Below are 23725 nucleotides of genomic sequence, written 5' to 3'. Positions count from 1 at the left end.
TGGCCGGCGGGATGGGACAGATATGGGTAACACTATATGCCCCCCCCCCCCCCCCCCCCCCCCATCCAATTCAAGGTGGGGCATAAAAAGTCTATAAAAAAGTAAATCTAATCATACTTACTTGAACGGACACCTCCAGAAACTCGCCTCCCAGTGATTCCACCTGTTCCTTTACAGCTGGACGAACATCATAGGCACGGACGATGGCACCCATGTTTTTGGCAGTTCCGACGGCAGAAAGCCCTGCCACACCTCCTCCTATGATGAAAACCTTGGCAGGTGGCACTTTACCAGCCGCAGTGATCTGACCTATAATATCATTATACAGATTTCCATCAGACCATCACACTCATCAAACAAACAAAACAAAATAAACAAATTTAATTCTGCAAATGTTAATATCTGTATTTCAAATAACTAAAATTTAACTGGAGTGAGAACAAAAAGAGACTAATCATATCATAAACATGTTCATAGCAAAATAACGATAGAGACAACACTCAGCAAGAGTTATTGCCCTTGGATTGTGCACTTAACAACTCAAATAAAGAATAAAATCCCAAACAACTCAGTGATCCATTAAAAATCCAATCACTAAATCAGTGACCCATTACAAATCCAATCATTTTACCTGTGAAGAACCTGCCAAAGTTGTTAGCCGATTCCACTACAGCTTTATATCCAGCAATGTTTGCCATGGAGCTGAGTGCGTCAAACACCTGTGCTCGAGAGATCCTGGGCACCATGTCCATTGCAAATACATTGAGCTTCTTGGATGTAAGCTGTTGCACAAGATCAGTGTTTTGTTTCGGGTAAACAAAACTGATGAGCGTGGCATTGTCCTTGAAGTTTGGGATCTCGCTCACCTCGGGTGCTCGCACCTTAAGAACGATGTCCGATTTAAATGCGTCATTGAGTGATGTGATTTTGGCACCTGATGCTTCATAGTCGCTGTCTAAAAATTTGGCTTCGAGTCCCGCTCCCTTTTCTATGTTAACATTGAAGCCCTTTTTAGTAAGGTTGGCCACTGCCACTGGACTGAGAGCCACACGTTTTTCATTAGGGAACACTTCCCGAGGAACACCTATCGTAAGATTTTTGTATGGTGTCCCAGAGACTGTCTTCTCCTCGACCTTCTGGCAGTATTGTTTTGCAGCCTGGCGGAAGCCCCGCGTACACTGTAAGGAGAACTTGTGAGCATTTCCTCCGAGGTTCAGGAATAGGGCAGTGCCCTGTCTGGCCCGGAACAGCATCTTGGTCAACTACTACACTGTAACAGATCACATTGATATTTTGATTTAAACAACAAACTCATATTGACATTTTGATTTAAACAACAAACTCATCAAAATAACAAAATGGCACAAACAAAATGAAATTATGGAGGAAACAGTATAACTGTATGCTTTCTAGAACTTAGAAGATCTAATCTATACACGGTTCAGAACGATTAATAAATTAATATGTATTTCATCTTTCATAGGGCAGACTTAACTGTAAAATACAAAGTCATGTTGCAAAAATGATACCGTCTTGGCTTTTCAGGAAACAAACATGAAATAGGAAAGGTAAGAAATTATGAAGACAGATTTGGAAGTTCCAAGGCTAATCCTTCCAGGCAATAATGTATATTTAGATAATTGTCTGCATTATGACAGATCCGCTGTTTTAAGTCTTTATATTATAGGTAGAAACATACTGATACCATAATCAATCCTTATATTACCACTGTATCGTGCACCAAGGAGAATTAAAGACAATCAGTTAAAATTGTCTCAATTTTCAAGCACCTGTCAGGATATGAGGACAATTAATGGGTTCTGGCCCCAATAAGTAACCAACTTGTCTTAACTTAATGCGATTTTATTGTGTTTGCACCAAAATCTTAGCGACACAGGTGTCATCGAATTCCACGTTTTCATATAGTAGAGCGCTCTGGTCCTACACCAGACATATGGTGTCAGGGCCAGATGTATTCCAACAATGAAACTTGGGCTAGATTAATTAAAATATATTCGATCATAAAAAAATAACATACATAGTGAAAATGAAGTTTTGTCATTTGTACCATTGGTATCAATTCATAAGATTATCATTATCTGAAATTTATCAGTGAATTGGTTTTTATTTCCAAGACAAAAAAACAACAAATATTATTGGGGGAAAACACATGTTGGTAGGGCAACGTTACACACGTGCATGACACGTCTGTAGGTCGATGACAAAGTGTATCATGGACCACAATTTGATGAGATATCGCATGTAAAATATGTATACCCCCGGGGTATACGGGGGCATGAGTGTATGTTGTGGACTCACGTGTCACCTTGAGAGGTCACTAAAATTTCCCACTGCCGAAATGACCCCTAATTGCAATTTAGAAACATTCCCGTAATGACCCACAGGTGGGTAAATCAAGTGTTTGCGAACTAAGTACGTCAAAATGAATACCAAATTTCTGTATCGGATTAAATCAAAGATCGGGTCATTCATTGCACTGATTCAAAATGCGTACTTACAGAATTTAGAGCCACATTTGACTCAAGATCTCTGCAGTCTTGTACGAGAAATCGCCGGTCTTATGGCTGCTATGAAGGCAATGGGCGGTTAACCAATCAAAACTCTACTTCAACTCACATGACTCGAAACCATGAATCAGTCCATTTCGCAACGGGTAAGCATGTAATATAGAAATAAACTTTTAGTAATATAAATATTCCATTACTTTGCTATAAAATTACTTAGTGGCATTGGAATTAAGAGGAAATATAAGTGAGAGTAATAAGATGACGTGATATGTTTTTTTAAGTAATTAAATAACTAAACCTGGCATAGTTTATATTGTCATCCTCCCCTGATAATAGTTGATATCTCCCTAGCTACTTCCTCCGATATTTGCCGGTCTCTGGAACAAGTGCGAGCAAAATGGCAAGTCCAGTGATCTCCGTTACACGTGCTCTCGGCCGTGCAGGTAGGGCATGGAACAGCCTAGTTACACCAGCATCCGTCAGTGCCTCACAGAAGAGACAGTGTAAGTATAATTACCTATTATGACACCTACCATCCACATAATTAATCGATAATCGGCCGGTATGTGGATACACCTTGACAGGTGCTCTCTCACAGACAAGGAGTTTTCAAGTTCATTTGGCATAAGAATAAGTTTCATGTAATTTACGCACCCAAAATTTGCATTTTGTTTATTAAAGTTTCCACATTCATCCATGGTGTATTTGAAAAAGCATTATTTTATTGTACGAGGAAATTATTTTAATTATTCTGTCTACTGTAGATGTACAAAGAATCTAATTCAGGTCATCAATCAATTAAATTGCGGAGATTAGATACAGAAAGAAAACACAAAACATTGACAGGTTTCTAAAGTAAGAAATAAGGAATCAAATGAATGATAGTTCATTGTATACCATACATTTATAATTGTGTATTACTATTAGACCACTTTGTAGTTAGGCCTATATATAAAAGAATCAAATGTTTCATGGCAAATATAATGTGCTAGAAAAATCTGTATTTTATTATTATTCTTCTAATGTGTACTCCCTGCCGTCAATAATGACGATTTTGGGGAGTTGGGTAAGGGGCACAGGGGCACTGATTAAAAGATTTTTTTTTTTTTTTATGATTTATGATAATCTTGGAAACAATTATGGATTAAATCTTATCAATTCATATTAACATGTCTGATGTCCATGTCCATGCCCGTAAATATAATAATCCATCCATATCTTTAGTAGTAAGTGAAAGTATTGATACCTCCTAATTTCAGATTTTATGTTATATTCCCCTAGCCTATTAGACTTGGCTATTGGTCTTGTTGGCACAGAACTTTAAAAAAAATGATCTGTATGATTGCTAGCAATATTATGGGTACTTGAAAGTGAAATGTTTTTTTTTAGTACATTGTCCTATAAATTTGAACAGCCGTGGTCATTTTGAGATGGGGTCTAGCTCCTTGTAGTAGTCGGTGACTACCTCACTGAACAACATACAACTTCACAAGACGGGTCCCATGCAATCCAGAGCAATTAGGGTAAAGTGTCTTGTTCAAGGACAGAATCATGGCAGCAAATAGCGACCCAGTCCTCAGCTTCCCGAGATACACCTTGGGTAGCCCGAGTTTTCTCTGGCCCTGTCACCATGTCCGGTGTAGGGCCAGAGCGCACTACTATATGAAAACGAGAAATTATCCGACACCGTTTGGTGGCGCTAAGAATTTGGTGTAAATAAAATAAAATTGGGAGTGATATAACACCTACCTTACATATATGGATAAATGAGATATTTATTTAGCCCGGAACACCCATTTAGTCCCATCTAGGTGTTTTATTCCGTCCGTATAGACCCTCTCTTTACGCTAGTCAAACTTTCGTAAAAATATCTCAATTCACCAATTCTTTTCCGAAAATGAGACCAAAAGGCCCGTCAGAGAGAAAAAGCCCTGATTACACAGACCCTATTTTGAATGCAGGCTCTGATTTAATCTTTGTAACTTGTAGATGGTGCTCAGGGCAAAAGGATCAAGGTTGATAACCCTGTCGTGGAGCTGGACGGAGATGAAATGACCAGGATCATATGGGAGAAGATCAAGGACACGGTTAGTTTAGTTACGAGCATTAGAACTTTAAAAGGCGTTCATCGCATTTTCCCTATAATTTTGATGACTAATTGGCGAAAATATAAAACAAATGTCAAATTTCCATGTTGCATGTTAAAGAGTAAAAAACAAATTATGAAGAGTGTATTGCAAGGAGTCACTTTTTATCTGTCATTAAAGGAAGTTAAATATTTAAGTTGAGTTATAAAACTATAGCTGCTGGCCTGCTATGTAAACACGTACAAAGGTAAAAAACAAAAGTCCTTCTGAAAAGATGTGGTCTAGTTCCACTACATTCCTTACTGTATTTACATCACAGGGTTGTGTATGATCTGGATATACCCCCTGCCAAGTACACGCACATTTCTTGATAAAGTTGTTACAGCATCAATAATAGGCCTAGGTGTACTACAGGATATGTAAAGGGAAGAAGCTAATGACCACCCAGATATACAGACTATATGTATAGACTGTGGCTCTATACCCCTCTCCTACCTCACGCCAATCACCCAATACTCCTCCTCCACTACAGGATATGTAAAGGGAAGAAGCTTATGTATAGACTGAGACTCTGTAGCTATACGTCTACCCCTCCCCTACCCTATACCCCATCTCACAGCCGCTCCCTTACCCTATACCCCATCTCACAGCCCCTCCCCTACCATATACCCCATCTCACAGCCCCTCCCCTACCATATACCCCATCTCACAGCCCCTCCCCTACCCTATACCCCATCTCACAGCCCCTCCCCTACCCTATACCCCATCTCACAGCCCTTCCCCTACCCTATACCCCATCTCACAGCCCCTCCCTTACCCTATACCCCATCTCACAGCCCCTCCCCCATTTCATCCCCAACACCCACCCCCAAAATTGACCTGCTCAAACCAGTCTTCATGTGTTCTCAACAAGCCACAATCTAAACAAACACTTAGAAGAAGGCCCCCTTCCACCTCAACCCCAACACTCATCCCGGTCAGCCTAGCTGTTACTAATTGTTTTAAGACTTTGTTCTTGTCAATTGAATGACGAACTTGTGCCTATGAATTGGTCCGGGATCCTATAAACAGTCCAATAGGATTTACAGTACTCCGAAATCTTACAACAAGGTCACTACTACTGTGGTACATAAAACCACCAAGGACTTATTCAAATGTTTGTGGTGCATGAATCATATACAGGGGACAGAGGTAACATATGGCTTGTACTAGGATGTATGTCTGTATTATAATACAGTGGTACAGCCATCAATCAGGACATTATATATGTATGTATACATGTTTTTAGCCTTGGGCAATCTTTAGTCTGGTACACCAGAATATATCAAATTAGCGCTAGCCTCTGCTAGCCTCTCCGCTGTGGGAATATGCTACTGTGTTCATGATTACAGCAGTTGCAACAGACATAATTGCTTAAGGATGTGGTCAGTACATGTACAGAGGTCAGGGGTCAAAGTTGACATGGCCATTGACGTGGGCTGCTTACAGGATTTTCTGCCAGGTGTCCACAGGATTTTCTGTCGGGTGTCCGGTGTCCGTATATAGGGTTAGAGGTTAAAGGTCAGGATTTTACATTGTAATCAACTTGGGCTGCAGGTGTTGAATATTGTAGGTTTGGGAATATATGGGTCAGCGACTCTGTATGACTTTGTAACAGAGTAAAGGGTCATGTTCAGAGTCAAGGTTTGACATGATGGTACTATGAATATGCATGGTCATCGATTCAGCATACAGTAACAGTTTTGAGTCAGAATTTATCAAAGTCAATATTTAGGATGACAACAGTAATAGGTATTGGTAAAGGAGTCATTGGTCAAGGTTCCCAGGTGCATGAATAGGACATGGGAGTTGCAGTTTGTTTGGTTTATCGTCAGGATCATTTTGTAGTAGTTGGTGGCTACCTCACTGTATAACAAATGGAAGGCCTGACACATTCATGGCTGCTCAGGCCTTGTTCTTTCTATACTTCTCTAGAGACACACACTACCACTGGTAGGGAACGTCGAACCACGCACCTCGGATCTTCACCTGCCACATACACATTTTATTAGTGTGCGGTAGAGAAATTAGATTTCAGTAGACAGTAGGTGTTTTGGGATCAAGAATTATAAGAATGGTATGAGGATAAAAGATGATTTGGTACTACATGGACCAGTAAGACATAATCAGGATGTTTGGATCGGGAGATTTGGAACTTCCAGCTGATCATATCAGAAGTTTAGGTTTTTCTAGAACCTTCGAACCCTATACCTCTTTTTATGATCTAAATACATTGTTCTCATGTCCATTATTGTTAATGTCGTGTTCTCTTGAATTATAACTCTATTGTCCTTATATTATTGTTACCGTTTAAATGGTCTCATGTATATAGTCAACTTGACAAGACAATGGCCTCTTTGTTGTATTGTTCTGCTCTACCAGTATTTGATAATATTTTATAAGTCATCCATCTACAATATAATTGATACAACACACCCCAGAATTGTATTTTATATTTTAAACTTTCTTGGAGTTTTTATAAGACCCACTTTTTTACACTAAAATGTTGTCATTATATTTTGTCAGATAATCAATGATTGAATAGACATTAATATTCCATGGAGCATTGATATGCAACAAATTCCCCCCACCACAATCCTTCAAATCAAAGTGCTGATAATGCTATATGTAATGTACATTGATGATTAATGATTATTTACAAGTCCTATTTGTCAATTACAAAAACGAAACATTAAGTCCTTACTGGTTTATCTTGATTTTTTTTTTGATTTTTTTTTTTTTATGATTTGATTTTTTTGCTAGATTTATACCCCTCAAACTTTTTGTGTTTCTTTAAATTCAGTACATGTACCTTAAATATTGATCTCCTTAAATACACATGCTGCCGGTACAATTCTGCTGGCTTTGCAGGTTTATGACTTGTATAGAATTGTTGAGAATGTGCCAGGACAAGTACAATGATTGAAGGTCACCTTTTCGTACAGACTAGCTGTTTGATCTAGAATCAATAGTGGGTATGTGTGGGTTAATCTAGGCCTTGTTTTACTACTACTAATATAGAAATGTATTTCTACTAATTTTCAGAATCTCCCTGAAAGAGGTAAATTAATGAAAATTATATGAATGCCAATTTAACCTAAAACAATCATTTTGAGATCTTTTTATTGAAGTGAGTTCTGGCTTGTGACTTAAGCTTTTGCACTTGAATTTCATAACAAATCTCCCATTTGAAGGTAGGTATAAACATTCCACAAGAAGCACATGCATGCATATATAATATAGTTATATATTTCATTGCAGTAATAAGTATTTGTGTAATATTTAAAGTCCATAGTGCTACACTGTCTGATGCATTTAACTAAGTGGTAAATGATTCCTTACGAAGAGCCAGCTCGGTCACTTCAGTCCAAAGTTCAAACTTAATCATTTGAATTAAATTTGGAAGGTATATATGTATGATTTTAAGCATGATTAGACTTGTATCTTACAGCTAAGTGTGTGTATTGGATGTATGAGGATTTTAGGAGATAAGCTCTATTGTTAGGGAATAAAGGTTTTAGTCACAGTACATATCTATTGATTTATCAGGGGTACCAAAGGGGTAAATTCTGTAAAGGATCCTCCCCTCAGGGGTACCAAAGGGGTTAATTCTGTAAAAGATCCACCTCCATCAGGGGTACCAAAGGGGTTAGTTCTGTAAAGGATCCTCCCCTCAGGGGCACCAAAGGGGTTAATTCTGTAAAAGATCCACCTCCATCAGGGGTAACAAAGGGGTAAATTCTGTAAAAGATCCTTCTCCATCCGGGGTACCAAAGGGGTTAGTTCTGTAAAGGATCCTCCCCTCAGGGGTACCAAAGGGGTTAATGCTGTAAAAGATCCTCCCCTCCCTCAGGGGTACCAAAGGGGTCTAGTTCTGTAAAAGATCCATCCCTCCATCAGGGATACCACAGGGGTTTAATTCTTTTAAAGATCCCCTTCCATCAGGGATACCACAGGGGTTTAATTCTTTTAAAGATCTCCCTTCTATGCCCCGTGAGGCATGTGTCCGGGAGTATTCTATTGTCTTTGTCTGAAGCTTCTAGGTTATACATATAAAGTTTATCGATAAATATCCTAAAATGAAAATGAAGTTTTCAAATTGTTATCCATGCATTAGAATATAGAAAGTCAGCTTGCCAATAATTGTTCCGCTGACTGCAAGACAATTTTCAATACTTTAAAGTTAAAAGATAAGAGCTTAATATCAGCAACATCAGCAGATTGCTTTTTGGAGCAGCAATTACTTGTCTTGCTCAAGAGTCAGAACAATCATTGCACTTGCTAAATTTGTTTTAAGTTTTTAATTTGTTTGTGGTGCACGCAGTTAATGACATTGGATACCGGTTTTTTTGTTTTTCCCACAAATAGCCATGACACAAATCTACTATGAAGACATGCTGAGTTCTGTTAGTTATATTGTGAAACAGAAAAGATAGCTCCGTTATACCCTTAATTATCACCTGCCTTAGATACTTATTTCATACTCATCAGGGTACTTGATAAATCGATGATGTCACTTACAGATTTTTGCTCACAACAGTTTTCAGTAAGAATTAATATTAAACCCTGTAGGTATAGGCTGCAGAGACAAACCAGAATTCCTCTGAGATCCCTTGATATATATGTACACAGATCAAGTGCTAGAAAGTTATTAGTCCCCTAGCAGCTATATATTTTCATCCAAATGTTTAGCAATAAGTCATACTTCCTCCCGCACATGGACTGGTGATTAAGGTTGTTGTTGTTTCGTTACAGCTGATCCTGCCCTACCTGGACATTAAGGTTGTTTTTTTTTCGTTACAGCTGATCCTACCCTACCTGGACATTAAGGTTGTTTTTTTTTCGTTATGGCTGATCCTGCCCTACCTGGACAGTAAGGTTGTTATTTTTCGTTACAGCTGATCCTGCCCTACCTGGACATTAAGGTTTTTGTTTTTTCGTTACAGCTGATCCTGCCCTACCTGGATGTAGACCTGAAGTACTATGACCTTGGTTTACCATACAGAGATCAGACAGATGACCAGGTCACTATCGACTCAGCACTCGCCATACAGAAGTACAACGTTGGTGTGAAATGTGCCACCATCACCCCAGACGAGGAACGTGTAGAAGGTAAAACACATTAACATCTCCGTCACATACAGAGAGTCAGTCACAGCTCAACATCCCTGTCACATACAGAGAGTCAGTCACAGATCAACATTCCCGTCACATACTGAAAGTCACAGCTCAACATCTCCGTCACATACAGAGAGTCAGTCACAGCTCAACATCCCTGTCACATACTGAGAGTCACAGCTCAACATCTCTGTCACATACAGAGAGTCAGTCACAGATCAACATTCCCGTCACATACTGAAAGTCACAGCTCAACATCCCTGTCACATACAGAGAGTCACACCTCAACATCCCTGTCACATACAGAGAGTCACACCTCAACATCCCTGTCACATACAGAGAGTCACACCTCAACATCTCCGTCACATACTGAGACAGTCACAGCTCAACATCTCCGTCACATACTGAGACAGTCACAGCTCAACATCTCCGTCACCTACAGAGAGTCACAGGTCAACATCTCGATCACATACAGAGAGTCACAGCTCAACATCTCGATCACATACAGAGAGTCACAGCTCAACATCTCTGTCACACACTGAGAATCACAGGTCAACATCTCTGTCACACACTGAGAATCACAGGTCAACATCTCCGTCACATACAGAGAGTCACAGCTCAACATCTCTGTCACACACTGAGAATCACAGGTCAACATCTCCGTCACATACAGAGAGTCCGTCACAGCTCAACATCTCTGTCACATACAGAGAATCACAGGTCAACATCTCCGTCACACACTGAGAGTCAGTCATAGATCAACATCTCTGTCACATACAGAGAATCACAGGTCAACATCTCCGTCACACACTGAGAGTCAGTCATAGATCAACATCTCTGTCACATACAGAGAATCACAGGTCAACATCTCCGTCACACACTGAGAGTCAGTCATAGATCAACATCTCCGTCACATACAGAGAGTCCGTCACAGCTCAACATTCCCGTCACACACTGAGAGTCAGTCACAGCTTAACATCCCTGTCACACACTGAGAGTCAGTCACAGCTTAACATCCCTGTCACACACTGAGAGTCAGTCACAGCTTAACATCCCTGTCACACACTGAGAGTCAGTCACAGCTCAACATCTCTGTCACATACAGAGAGTCAGTCACAGCTCAGGGGTCAGTCACAGGTCAACATCCCTGTCACACACTGAGTTAGTCACACCTCAACATCCCTGTCACAAACAGAGTCAGTCACACCTCAACATCCCTGTCACATACAGAAAGTCACAGCTCAACATCCCTGTCACATACTGAGAGTCAGTCACAGCTCAACATTCCCGTCAAATACGAGGGTTAGTCACAGCTCAACATCCCTGTCACATACAGAGAGTCAGTCACACATCAACATCCCTGTCACATACAGAGGGTCAGTCACAGGTCAACATCCCTGTCACACTGAGAGTTAGTCACAGATCAACATCTCTGTCACATAGAGTCAGTCACAACACAACATCCCTGTCACACACTGAGTCAGCCACAGCTCAACATCCCTGTCACATACTGAGTCAGTCACACCTCAACATCCCTGTCACACTGAGAGTTAGTCACAGATCAACATCTCTGTCACATAGAGTCAGTCACAACACAACATCCCTGTCACACACTGAGTCAGCCACAGCTCAACATCCCTGTCACATACTGAGTCAGTCACACCTCAACATCCCTGTCACATACTGAGAGTCAGTCACAACTCAACATCTCTGTCACATACTGAGAGTCGGTCACAGCTCAACATCCCCGTCACATAGAGAGAGTCTGTCACAGCTCAACATCCCTGTCACACACTGAGAGTCAGTCACAGCTCAACATCTATGTCACATACAGAGAGTCAGTCACAGCTCAACATCTATGTCACATACAGAGAGTCAGTCACAGCTCAACATCCCTGTCACATACAGAGGGTCAGTCACAGCTCAACATCCCTGTCGCATACTGAGAGTTAGTCACACCCCAAAATCCCTGTCACACACAGTCAGTCACAGCTCAACATCTCTGTCACACACTGAAAGTCACAGCTCAACATTCCTGTCACATAATTAGAGTCGGTCGCACCTCAACATCCCAGTCACATACAGATTCAGTCACAGTTCTACATCCCCGTCACATACGAGGGTTAGTCACAGCTCAACATTCCCCTCACATACAGAGAGTCAGTCACAGCTCAACATTCCCGTCACATACAGAGAGTCAGTCACAGCTCAACATCCCCGTCACATAGAGAGAGTCAGTCACAGCTCAACATCCCTGTCACACACTGAGAGTCAGTCACAGCTCAATATCCCTGTCACATACTGAGAGTCCGTCACAGCTCAACATTCCTGTCACACACTGAGAGTCAGTCACAGCTCAACATCTCTGTCACATACAGAGAGTCAGTCACAGCTCAGGGGTCAGTCACAGGTCAACATCCCTGTCACATACTGAGAGTCAGTCACAGATCAACATCCCCGTCACATACAGAGAGTCAGTCACAGCTCAACATCCCCGTCACATAGAGAGAGTCAGTCACAGCTCAACATCCCTGTCACACACTGAAGGTCAGTCACAGCTCAACATCCCTGTCACATACTGAGAGTCCGTCACAGCTCAACATTCCTGTCACATAATGAGAGTCGGTCACAGCTCAACATCCCTGTCACATTCAGAGAATCAGTTACAGCTCAACATCCCTGTCACATACTGAAAGTCAGTCACAGCTCAACAACATCCCTGTCACATAATGAGAGTCAGTCACAGGTCAACATCCCTGTCACATACAGAGAATCAGTCACAGAGTTATTGCCTTTTGTTTTCTCGTAAAACCTATTTATAAGCTGTATAAAAAAACTTGGACAGATGTTGACATCTGATCTTGGACTTCTTTAGTCTGGCATCTTTTGACCTTGAACTTCTTTAATCTGTCTACATCTGACCTTTGGACTGACACTATTTGACTTTTGTCTTCTATCCGACACATTTTGACCTTGGAACTTCTTTAATCTGACACATAGGTATCTGGTTTATTCATCAGTTTTCTTCTCTTTTTTTTTTTTTTTAAATTTATGCTTTCTTCAAAATAGAACACATGGACAATCACCTTAATGGGCTAACTCAAATCTTTATTACAGAATTCAAGCTAAAGAAAATGTGGTTGTCACCCAACGGCACAATCAGGAACATTCTGAACGGCACAGTGTTCCGTGAACCCATTCTTTGCGAGAAAATCCCTCGTCTAGTACCTGGATGGACACAGCCCATCGTCATTGGCCGTCATGCTTTCGGAGACCAGTACAAAGCTACTGACATGGTTATCAAGGGAAACGGCAAATGTGAAATTGTATTCACCCCAGAAGGCGGCAAGGAAGAAAGGACAGAGGTATTCAACTTCCAAAAAGGTGGCGGTTGTGTGATGGGAATGTACAACACAGACGAGTCTATCACTGGCTTCGCCCACTCCAGCTTCCAGTATGCCATCAACAAGAAGTGGCCTCTGTACATGTCTACCAAGAACACCATCCTCAAGCGTTATGATGGCCGCTTTAAGGACATTTTTGAGGCCATTTTCCAGAGGTGAGTTTTTTACCTGTGTCAGTACTTGTCCCTCTGACAGGAGATATTACGGAACTTCAAAAGGTGAGAAGGATATATTTAACATTGACAAAGTGGTGGAGGTGATGTGGGGGGGGGGGGGGGGGGGGGGGGGGAGGGGCAGCTGTTGATATTATATTGAATCAATTAATTCCATTCAGATATAGTCTCTCTTGATCCACTTCAAAAATTGAGTTTGTATTTTTCCTAACAGAACAGAAATTTAACAATTAATGATGCAGTGCTAGATCTGAAATGAATTATTAATAGATTGATCCTGAAGATGACTGACTTCAGGATCATTGATATCTAATATCCTGCTACACCCTGAGAAAATTGAGTTATAGTATTAACTGCCCAAGAAAATCTTAATTGTTCATGTATTATAATTTTTGGGAAAATAGTCGCAAGTACAGTTTATTTCCAATTATTATTTGATCTGACACATTGAAGTATCTAGATCAAGCTATATTACCACAAAAAATTAAAACTGATTATTTAAATGTTAATAATTATTTACAGTGACTACAAAGCAGACTTTGACAAGTTGGGAATCTGGTACGAACACAGACTTATTGACGATATGGTGGCCCAGGCACTGAAATCCAGTGGAGGCTTTGTGTGGGCATGCAAAAACTACGACGGAGACGTACAGTCCGACATCGTAGCTCAGGGTAAGGGATATACTCTAGTTGCTGGTACATGATATTTTCATGTTGTCAGATGTTTTCATTGCTGAACAAACTACGTGACAAATTTAGATTGGATTTCATGTGGACACACACATGTCATTTATTTGTTCAGGCATGTTCTCTTTGGTGAATTGAAGTTCTCTTTGGTGAATTGTTCAAAAACACCTTGAAAATTGATGTTATGTAAGAATATTCTATCCAATTTCTATAAAACCCAAACATTTCTCAGTAACATTCATGGTCTAGAATTATTCCTAAATATGTATAATATTTAGTAGTAATATTTCAAAATTTTGATTAGATTTTATCAGAACTTTCTCATCAAACCTACAAGCAATATTACAAGATCATTGATGGCCCAGACATAGCCCTATAGATGTCTGAATGTGCTGGGGTTATCTTACTTACAGGATACAGAAATATATGATGGAGTTATCTTATTTACAGGATACGGATCCCTCGGGCTGATGACCAGTGTGTTGTTGTGCCCTGATGGTAAAACCATTGAGTCTGAGGCTGCCCATGGAACAGTTACCCGCCATTACAGAGAACACCAGAAGGTTAGTGTCCATGTAACCATGTACAGGTCACACATCAGTCAAGTCAGCAGAAGTTTGTACTCAGTATCTTAGAGTTATTCCCCCTGAACAAGTAGCCACTGGCACATACTAAATTGAGAAAATGGGGGGGGGGGGGGATAAAATAGTGATCGATTGACCACATGTCTTCATTTAATTAAAAATGTTTAAAAATATTAATTAAATTTGGGAAAAGATCAGGAATTATATTATTTCACATAGAAGCTAGGATAATCTGTCACATGGTAGGATAATCTGGGTTAAAAGTGCTGGAATTATGGTATGATAAATCTGTAAGATGGTAGCAAAAATTTAAAAATAAAATTGCCTTCACTTAATGATTTGATTGGTCCATAAGTCTTTTGCTCCAACATGATTGGCTGATATTGATGTTGTGATTGGTCTATGTCTGTAACATGATTGGCTGGATATTGATGTTGTGATTGGTCTATGAAGTCTGTGACATGATTGGATGATATTGTGTTGTAGGGTAACCCCACCAGTACTAACCCTGTAGCCAGTATCTACGCCTGGACACGAGGACTGGAGCACCGTGGAAAACTGGACGGAAACCAAGAACTTGTTAGGTAAAGTCAATTGAAGTATGGCATTAAGAAGTATATGTATAGGAAAATTAATATTTCATTTTAAATTTGAGTGAATTATATGCAATTATTTGTGTTAACTGTTCTGGTACAATGTACAAAATACATTTAAGACACATACATGCTCACACAACTGTAAATGTGGTTAATTAAATTGGGATTTAATTTCACAATTTGGGGTTATTTTTGTAAATTTTTCTCTTACAGCTGTTCCATAAATATCGTATTCATCATAAAATAATACAAGTAGGGATTATCTTTGTAGAGGATTGGCCATCACATAAACTCCCTTCACATAAATTTACATATTTTACATACCTAATTAGAATAAATATAAGCCACATATGTTTTGAATTATACTTTACGTGTTGTGTATTCTGTTTTGTTTGTGTACTCCAGATTTGCCACTACCTTGGAGAAGGCTTGTGTAGATACTGTGGACTCTGGCAGTATGACAAAAGATCTGGCTGGCTGTATACACGGAATCAAAAAGTAAGTGATATAGGGTCAGGGTATAGGGAGCAGGTGCCCTGTTCGATAGCCATACAAATCCAATATTAGACGGGCCTAAGTTAAACAAATGTGCCTGTCTACTTGTCGAATTCTACATCTGAATACATTTTGTAACTTGTGTATCTGCCTCTTATTTGATCATAATTGAGAAAACTACCTTCGCTAAGGTGGAGGTAAAATAATACAACTTTTTGCAGCCATTATTTGGACAATATGATGTGATTTGTCATTAAATGGGATAATTAAAGTATTGAGGAAATGGCATTACTAAGTTGAGGAGAGGGCATTACATGGTTGAGGAGAGGGCATTACATGGTTGAGGAGAGGGCATTACATGGTTGAGGAGAGGGCATTACTTGGTTGAGGAGAGGGCATTACATGGTTGAGGAGAGGGCATTACTTAGTTGCGTTACTAAGTTGGGGAGAGGGCGTTACATGGTTGAGGAGAGGGCATTACATGGTTGAGGAGAGGGCATTACATGGTTGAGGAGAGGACGTTACTTAGTTGCGTTACTAAGTTGGGGAGAGGGCGTTACATGGTTGAGGAGAGGGCATTACATGGTTGAGGAGAGGGCATTACATGGTTGAGGAGAGGGCATTACATGGTTGAGGAGAGGGCATTACTTGGTTGAGGAGAGGGCATTACATGGTTGAGGAGAGGGCATTACATGGTTGAGGAGAGGGCATTACATGGTTGAGGAGAGGACGTTACTTAGTTGCGTTACTAAGTTGGGGAGAGGGCATTACTTAGTTGAGGAGAGGGCATTACATGGTTGAGGAGAGGGCATTACATGGTTGAGGAGAGGGCATTACATGGTTGAGGAGAGGGCATTACTAAGTTGAGGAGAGGGCATTACTTAGTTGAGGAGAGGGCATTACATGGTTGAGGAGAGGGTATTACATGGTTGAGGAGAGGGCATTTCATGGTTGAGGAGAGGACGTTACTAAGTTGGGGAGAGGGCGTTACATGGTTGAGGAGAGGGCATTACATGGTTGAGGAGAGGGCATTACTTAGTTGAGGAGAGGGCATTACTTTGTTGCCAAAACTTGTGCAAAGTCCTATTTATCCTTATCTATGACAATAAAAATATGTTTTAAGCTATTAAAATATTAATAAATCAAGTGGTGTGTCCTTTTGTACCATTTTTAGTGTTGCCATTAGTGTTATGTCCCATGTACCGTTTTCTCAGTGTTGCCATTAGAGTTATGTCCCATGTACCGTTTTCTCAGTGTTGCCATTAGAGTTATGTCCCATGTACCGTTTTCTTAGTGTTGCCATTATACAATTATTGCCCTTGTTCCGGGTTGACATGAATATTTGACCACCCGAGAGGTGTCATGTCACCCGAGGGCGTAGCCCGAGGGTGACATGACACCTCAAGGGTGGGCAAATATTCATGTCAACTCGGAACAAGGGCAGTAATTGTTTTATTATACCGAAAAAAACATAAGTGAATTAATTTTGGTATCAATAAGTTTATTTATTACTATCAACAGTTTTTAAGAAAAGTTTTTAAGAGGTACCCCATCGTCTTTCTGGACCCGGCATAAAATTCTCCCAGTTGAACTTTCAATGTATGGACATCGAAGTTTTCACAATCCTTTGGTCTAGGCCTACCTGTTGCAGATAGGAAATGTCTAAAGGAATCCACGGCCACATTGATGACCCTTTTGGTGTTTTTAGAATCCTTTTCTTGCAATAATTTCGCCAATTCCTCCTCTGTTGGCAGACGATAGCGTCCGCCGGCAGCCATTGTTGTTGTCAAGCAGAATACTCGGAACTTCTCTGATTCGACTACTTTTGAAGAGGTTACGGAAGAGAGTTCCGAGTTGGGGCTCACGAGAGGGTGACATAACGATTTTGGAGGGCTCACGAGAGGGTGACATAACGAATGTTTTTAATCACGTGACATGGTTTTCACTAATCAGAAGCTGTGATACAAGTCTGAGGTATAATAATAGAGTTATGTCCCATGTACCGTTTTCTTAGTGTTGCCATTAGAGTTATGTCCCATGTACCGTTTTCTTAGTGTTGCCATTAGAGTTATGTCCCATGTACCGTTTTCTTAGTGTTGCCATTAGTGTTATGTCCCATGTACCGTTTTCTCAGTGTTGCCATTAGTGTTATGTCCCATGTACTGTTTTCTCAGTGTTGCCATTAGAGTTATGTCCCATGTACCGTTTTCTCAGTGTTGCCATTAGAGTTATGTCCCATGTACTGTTTTCTCAGTGTTGCCATTAGAGTTATGTCCCATGTACCGTTTTCTCAGTGTTGCCATTAGTGTTATGTCCCATGTACCGTTTTCTCAGTGTTGCCATTAGTGTTATGTCCCATGTACTGTTTTCTCAGTGTTGCCATTAGAGTTATGTCCCATGTACCGTTTTCTTAGTGTTGCCATTAGAGTTATGTCCCATGTACTGTTTTCTCAGTGTTGCCATTAGAGTTATGTCCCCTGTATTGACTTTTCTGTTATCGTTTCAGTGTGTTTTGGGGAAACCCGGGAAAAATATTGAAAAAAAAATGGACTTCTGGAGCCCTCGCAAAAAAAAGGGGGAACCAGCCCTCGTCTAGTACCTGGATGGACACAGCCCATCGTCATTGGCCGTCATGCTTTCGGAGACCAGTACAAAGCTACTGACATGGTTATCAAGGGAAACGGCAAATGTGAAATTGTATTCACCCCAGAAGGCGGCAAGGAAGAAAGGACAGAGGTATTCAACTTCCAAAAAGGTGGCGGTTGTGTGATGGGAATGTACAACACAGACGAGTCTATCACTGGCTTCGCCCACTCCAGCTTCCAGTATGCCATCAACAAGAAGTGGCCTCTGTACATGTCTACCAAGAACACCATCCTCAAGCGTTATGATGGCCGCTTTAAGGACATTTTTGAGGCCATTTTCCAGAGGTGAGTTTTTTACCTGTGTCAGTACTTGTCCCTCTGACAGGAGATATTACGGAACTTCAAAAGGTGAGAAGGATATATTTAACATTGACAAAGTGGTGGAGGTGATGGGGGGGGGGGGGGGGGGGCAGCTGTTGATATTATATTGAATCAAGGGAGACAATTCAATTCAGATATAGTCTCTCTTGATCCACTTCAAAACTTGAGTTTGTATTTTTCCTAACAGAACAGAAATTGAACAATTAATGATGCAGTGCTAGATCTGAAATGAATTATTAATAGATTGATCCTGAAGATGACTGACTTCAGGATCATTGATATCAAATATCCTGCTACACCCTGAGAAAATTGAGTTATAGTATTAACTGCCCAAGAAAATCTTAATTTTTCATGTATTATAATTTTTTGGAAAATAGTTGCAAGTACAGTTTATTTCCAATTATTATTTGATCTGACACATTGAAGTATCTAGATCAAGCTATATTACCACAAAAAATTAAAACGTGATTATTTAAATGTTAATAATTATTTAAAGTGACTACAAAGCAGACTTTGACAAGTTGGGAATCTGGTACGAACACAGACTTATTGACGATATGGTGGCCCAGGCACTCAAATCCAGTGGAGGCTTTGTGTGGGCATGCAAAAACTACGACGGAGACGTACAGTCCGACATCGTAGCTCAGGGTAAGGGATATACTCTAGTTGCTGGTACATGATATTTTCATGTTGTCAGATGTTTTCATTGCTGAACAAACTACGTGACAAATTTAGATTGGATTTCATGTGGACACACACATGTCATTTATTTGTTCAGGCATGTTCTCTTTGGTGAATTGATGTTCTCTTTGGTGAATTGTTCAAAAACACCTTGAAAATTGATGTTATATAAGAATATTCTATCCAATTTCTATAAAACCCAAACATTTCTCAGTAACATTCATGGTCTAGAATTATTCCTAAATATGTATAATATTTAGTAGTAATATTTCAAAATTTTGATTAGATTTTATCAGAACTTTCTCATCAAACCTACAAGCAATATTACAAGATCATTGATGGCCCAGACATAGCAGTATATATGTCTGAATGTGATGGGGTTATCTTACTTACAGGATACGGATCCCTCGGGCTGATGACCAGTGTGTTGTTGTGCCCTGATGGTAAAACCATTGAGTCTGAGGCTGCCCATGGAACAGTTACCCGCCATTACAGAGAACACCAGAAGGTTAGTGTCCATGTAACCATGTACAGGTCACACATCAGTCAAGTCAGCAGAAGTTTGTACTCAGTATCTTAGAGTTATTCCCCCTGAACAAGTAGCCACTGGCACATACTACCAAGAAAAATTGAGAAAATGGGGGGGGGGGGGGGGGGGGGATAAAATAGTGATCGATGGACCACATGTCTTCATTTAATTAAAAAATTTTAAAAATATTAATTAAATTTGGGAAAAGATCAGGAATTATATTATTTCACATAGAAGCTAGGACAATCTGTCACATGGTAGGATAATCTGGGTTAAAAGTGCTGGAATTATGGTATGATAAATCTGTAAGATGGTAGCAAAAATTTAAAAATAAAATTGCCTTCACTTAATGATTTGATTGGTCCATAAGTCTTTTCCTCCAACATGATTGGCTGATATTGATGTTGTGATTGGTCTATGATGTCTGTGACATGATTGGCTTGATATTGATGTTGTGATTGGTCTATGAAGTCTGTGACATGATTGGATGATATTGGGTTGTAGGGTAACCCCACCAGTACTAACCCTGTAGCCAGTATCTACGCCTGGACACGAGGACTGGAGCACCGTGGAAAACTGGACGGAAACCAAGAACTTGTTAGGTAAAGTCAATTGAAGTATGGCATTAAGAAGTATATGTATAGGAAAATTAATATTTCATTTTAAATTTGAGTGAATTATATGCAATTATTTGTGTTAACTGTTCTGGTACAATGTACAAAATACATTTAAGACACATACATGCTCACACAACTGTAAATGTGGTTAATTAAATTGGGATTTAATTTCACAATTTGGGGTTATTTTTGTAAATTTTTCTCTTACAGCTGTTCCATAAATATCGTATTCATCATAAAATAATACACGTAGGGATTATCTTTGTAGAGGATTGGCCATCACATATTAAGCATAAACTCCCTTCACATAAATTTACATATTTTACATACCTAATTAGAATAAATATAAGCCACATATGTTTTGAATTATACTTGTGCCTTTACGTGTTGTGTACATGTATTCTGTTTTGTTTGTGTACTCCAGATTTGCCACTACCTTGGAGAAGGCTTGTGTAGATACTGTGGACTCTGGCAGTATGACAAAAGATCTGGCTGGCTGTATACACGGAATCAAAAAGTAAGTGATATAGGGTCAGGGTATAGGGAGCAGGTGCCCTGTTCGATAGCCATACAAATCCAATATTAGACGGGCCTAAGTTAAACAAATGTGCCTGTCTACTTGTCGAATTCTACATCTGAATACATTTTGTAACTTGTGTATCTGCATCTTATTTGATCATAATTGAGAAAACTACCTTCGCTAAGGTGGAGGTAAAATAATACAACTTTTTGCAGCCATTATTTGGACAATATGATGTGATTTGTCATCAAATGGGATAATTAAAGTATTGAGGAAATGGCATTACTAAGTTGAGGAGAGGGCATTACTTAGTTGAGGAAAGGGCATTACTTAGTTGAGGAGAGGGCATTACTTAGTTGAGGAGAGGGCATTACTTAGTTGAGGAGAGGGCATTACTTAGTTGAGGAGAGGGCATTACTTAGTTGAGGAGAGGGCATTACATGGTTGAGGAGAGGGCGTTACATGGTTGAGGAGAGGGTATTACATGGTTGAGGAGAGGGCATTACATGGTTGAGGAGAGGGCATTACTTGGTTGAGGAGAGGGCATTACATGGTTGAGGAGAGGGCATTACATGGTTGAGGAGAGGGCATTACTAAGTTGAGGAGAGGGCATTACATGGTTGAGGAGAGGACGTTACTTAGTTGAGGAGAGGGCATTACATGGTTGAGGAGAGGGCATTACATGGTTGAGGAGAGGGCATTACTAAGTTGAGGAGAGGGCATTACATGGTTGAGGAGAGGACGTTACTTAGTTGAGGAGAGGGCATTACATGGTTGAGGAGAGGGTGTAACTTAGTTGCGTTACTAAGTTTGGGAGAGGGCGTTACATGGAGAGGGCATTACTTAGTTGAGGAGAGGGCATTACTTAGTTGAGGAGAGGGCATTACGTGGTTGAGGAGAGGGCATTACGTGGTTGAGGAGAGGGCATTACATGGTTGAGGAGAGGGCATTACATGGTTGAGGAGAGGGCATTACATGGTTGAGGAGAGGGCGCATTACTTAGTTGAGGAGAGGGCATTACTAAGTTGAGGAGAGGGCATTACTTGGTTGAGGAGAGGGCATTACATGGTTGAGGAGAGGGCATTACTTAGTTGAGGAGAGGGCATTACTTAGTTGAGGAGAGGGCATTACTTGGTTGAGGAGAGGGCATTACATGGTTGAGGAGAGGGCATTACATGGTTGAAGAGAGGGCATTACATGGTTGAGGAGAGGGCATTACATGGTTAAGGAGAGGGCATTACTTAGTTGAGGAGAGGGCATTACTTAGTTGAGGAGAGGGCATTACAGAACTTAGTTGCCAAAACTTGTGCCAAGTCCTATTTATCCTTATCTATGACAATAAAAATATGTTTTAAGCTATTAAAATATTAATTAATCAAGTGGTGTGTCCTTTTGTACTATTTTTAGTGTTAAGTCATTAGTGTTATGTCCCATGTACCGTTTTCTCAGTGTTGCCATTAGAGTTATGTCCCATGTACTGTTTTCTCAGTGTTGCCATTAGAGTTATGTCCCCTGTATTGACTTTTCTGTTATCGTTTCAGTGTGAAGCCAGAACACTATCTGAACACAATGGACTTCCTGGACGCCATCCGCACAGACATGGATAAGAAGATGAATTGACGACAGTTAACCAAATCATAGGAGAACTTTCTCATACAATCATTGGATGCAGTTTAGGCAGCTTAGAGATCTAAAAACAGTGTGTGCTGGGCGGGTGTGGATCATTCGTCTAACACACTTCAGTCATTCCCCCGGCATTTAAGTGTATTTTTATTTTATTTTCCTGTGTGATGACTCAGACATGGGGGTACTTTAAAGTTCCCATTCTATCGTGAGGAGGATACCACAATGTGCCAAAGGTTGAAATCTTATTAAATTCTTTATCTGGCATCTAAATATCTCAGATGAAAAGTAATTTAAAAGAACACTAATATAAAATTTGATGGTGAAAGCATTTTGATTTAGAACGGTTGTAAATTTTATACTGTGGTGTTTGTGCGTGAACAGTGTAATGCAGAAATGTTCTGTGTAAGGCAGTAAAGCAGATATGTAGTGACATATTCGAAATTTGTTGTTCTTTAAAATCTTAAGATGATGAAGTTGCTGTATTGACAGGCAACAAGTACAAGCCTGATAATAAACCCTCTCATCCATTGCGGTCTAGTCCACATTAACAAATTTTATTCCACGGCGGCTATAAATCCATCCTACATTCTGAAACTCTGTCCAACTTAGCTTATAGTATGATAAAATTGATACATTTACTTACTTCATTTACAATAGAACCGAGATTTAACTCTTGGCAGTCCATTAGTTGACCAGAAATTCTGTGAACTAAAACAGGTCTCCACTACTAGCTAAAAGTCACTCCTACTTGCTAATAGTAACATCTACTTGCTAAATGTCTCTCTTACTTGCTAAGAGTCACCCTATGTGCTAAAAGTTCCCCCTACTTGCTTTAAGTCACCCCTACTAGCTTTAAGTCACCCCTACTAGCTTTAAGTCACCCCTACTAGCTTTGAGTCACCCCTACTAGCTTTAAGTCTCCCCTACTAGCTTTGAGTAACCCCTACTAGCTTTGAGTCACCAATACTTGCTTTAAGTCACCCCTACTAGCTAAAAGATGTATAAGTGAGTGGAGGTAGGAACACAAAACACAAATAGTAAAATGTTAACATTAGAAGTGATTTTGCTGAGAT

General features: G+C 40.1%; 2 protein-coding genes across 3 annotated transcripts in view; one reads left to right on the top strand and one right to left on the bottom strand.

Annotated features, from left to right (window-relative positions):
* Positions 1-2639, bottom strand: part of LOC117316067 (NAD(P) transhydrogenase, mitochondrial-like) — a 30124-nt gene extending 27485 nt beyond the window's left edge. Inside the window, exons 1-3 of the mRNA XM_033870544.1 lie at positions 2520-2639; positions 632-1270; positions 122-309 (exon numbers count right to left, since the gene is read on the bottom strand). Of these exons, the coding sequence (XP_033726435.1) occupies positions 122-309; positions 632-1253 (810 nt within the window). The 5' untranslated portion in view covers positions 1254-1270; positions 2520-2639. The remainder of the gene's footprint in view (positions 1-121; positions 310-631; positions 1271-2519) is intronic.
* A 228-nt stretch (positions 2640-2867) lies between these two features.
* On the top strand, positions 2868-23084 carry LOC117316070 (isocitrate dehydrogenase [NADP], mitochondrial-like). 2 transcript variants are annotated; one of them, XM_033870552.1, is made up of 10 exons: positions 2868-3031; positions 4518-4615; positions 9601-9766; positions 12890-13068; positions 18381-18643; positions 19176-19327; positions 19756-19868; positions 20394-20491; positions 20931-21023; positions 22568-23084. In XM_033870552.1, exons 1-10 carry the CDS (start codon positions 2926-2928, stop codon positions 22644-22646), a joined length of 1347 nt encoding a protein of 448 aa, XP_033726443.1. In that variant the 5' UTR covers positions 2868-2925; the 3' UTR covers positions 22647-23084. The 2 variants fall into 2 exon arrangements, with proteins under 2 accessions (XP_033726443.1, XP_033726444.1); XM_033870553.1 differs by lacking the exons at positions 18381-18643; positions 19176-19327; positions 19756-19868; positions 20394-20491; positions 20931-21023 and adding exons at positions 13872-14023; positions 14489-14601; positions 15109-15206; positions 15624-15716 and having other exon boundaries at positions 12890-13331.
* Positions 23085-23725: the final 641 nt, after the last annotated feature.

The sequence above is a fragment of the Pecten maximus genome, chromosome 18, assembly GCF_902652985.1.
Source record: "Pecten maximus chromosome 18, xPecMax1.1, whole genome shotgun sequence".
Classification (NCBI taxonomy): Eukaryota; Metazoa; Mollusca; class Bivalvia; order Pectinida; family Pectinidae; genus Pecten; species Pecten maximus.
The sequence above is the reverse complement of the archived record's forward strand: the minus strand, read 5'-3'. Positions and strand labels throughout refer to the sequence as shown.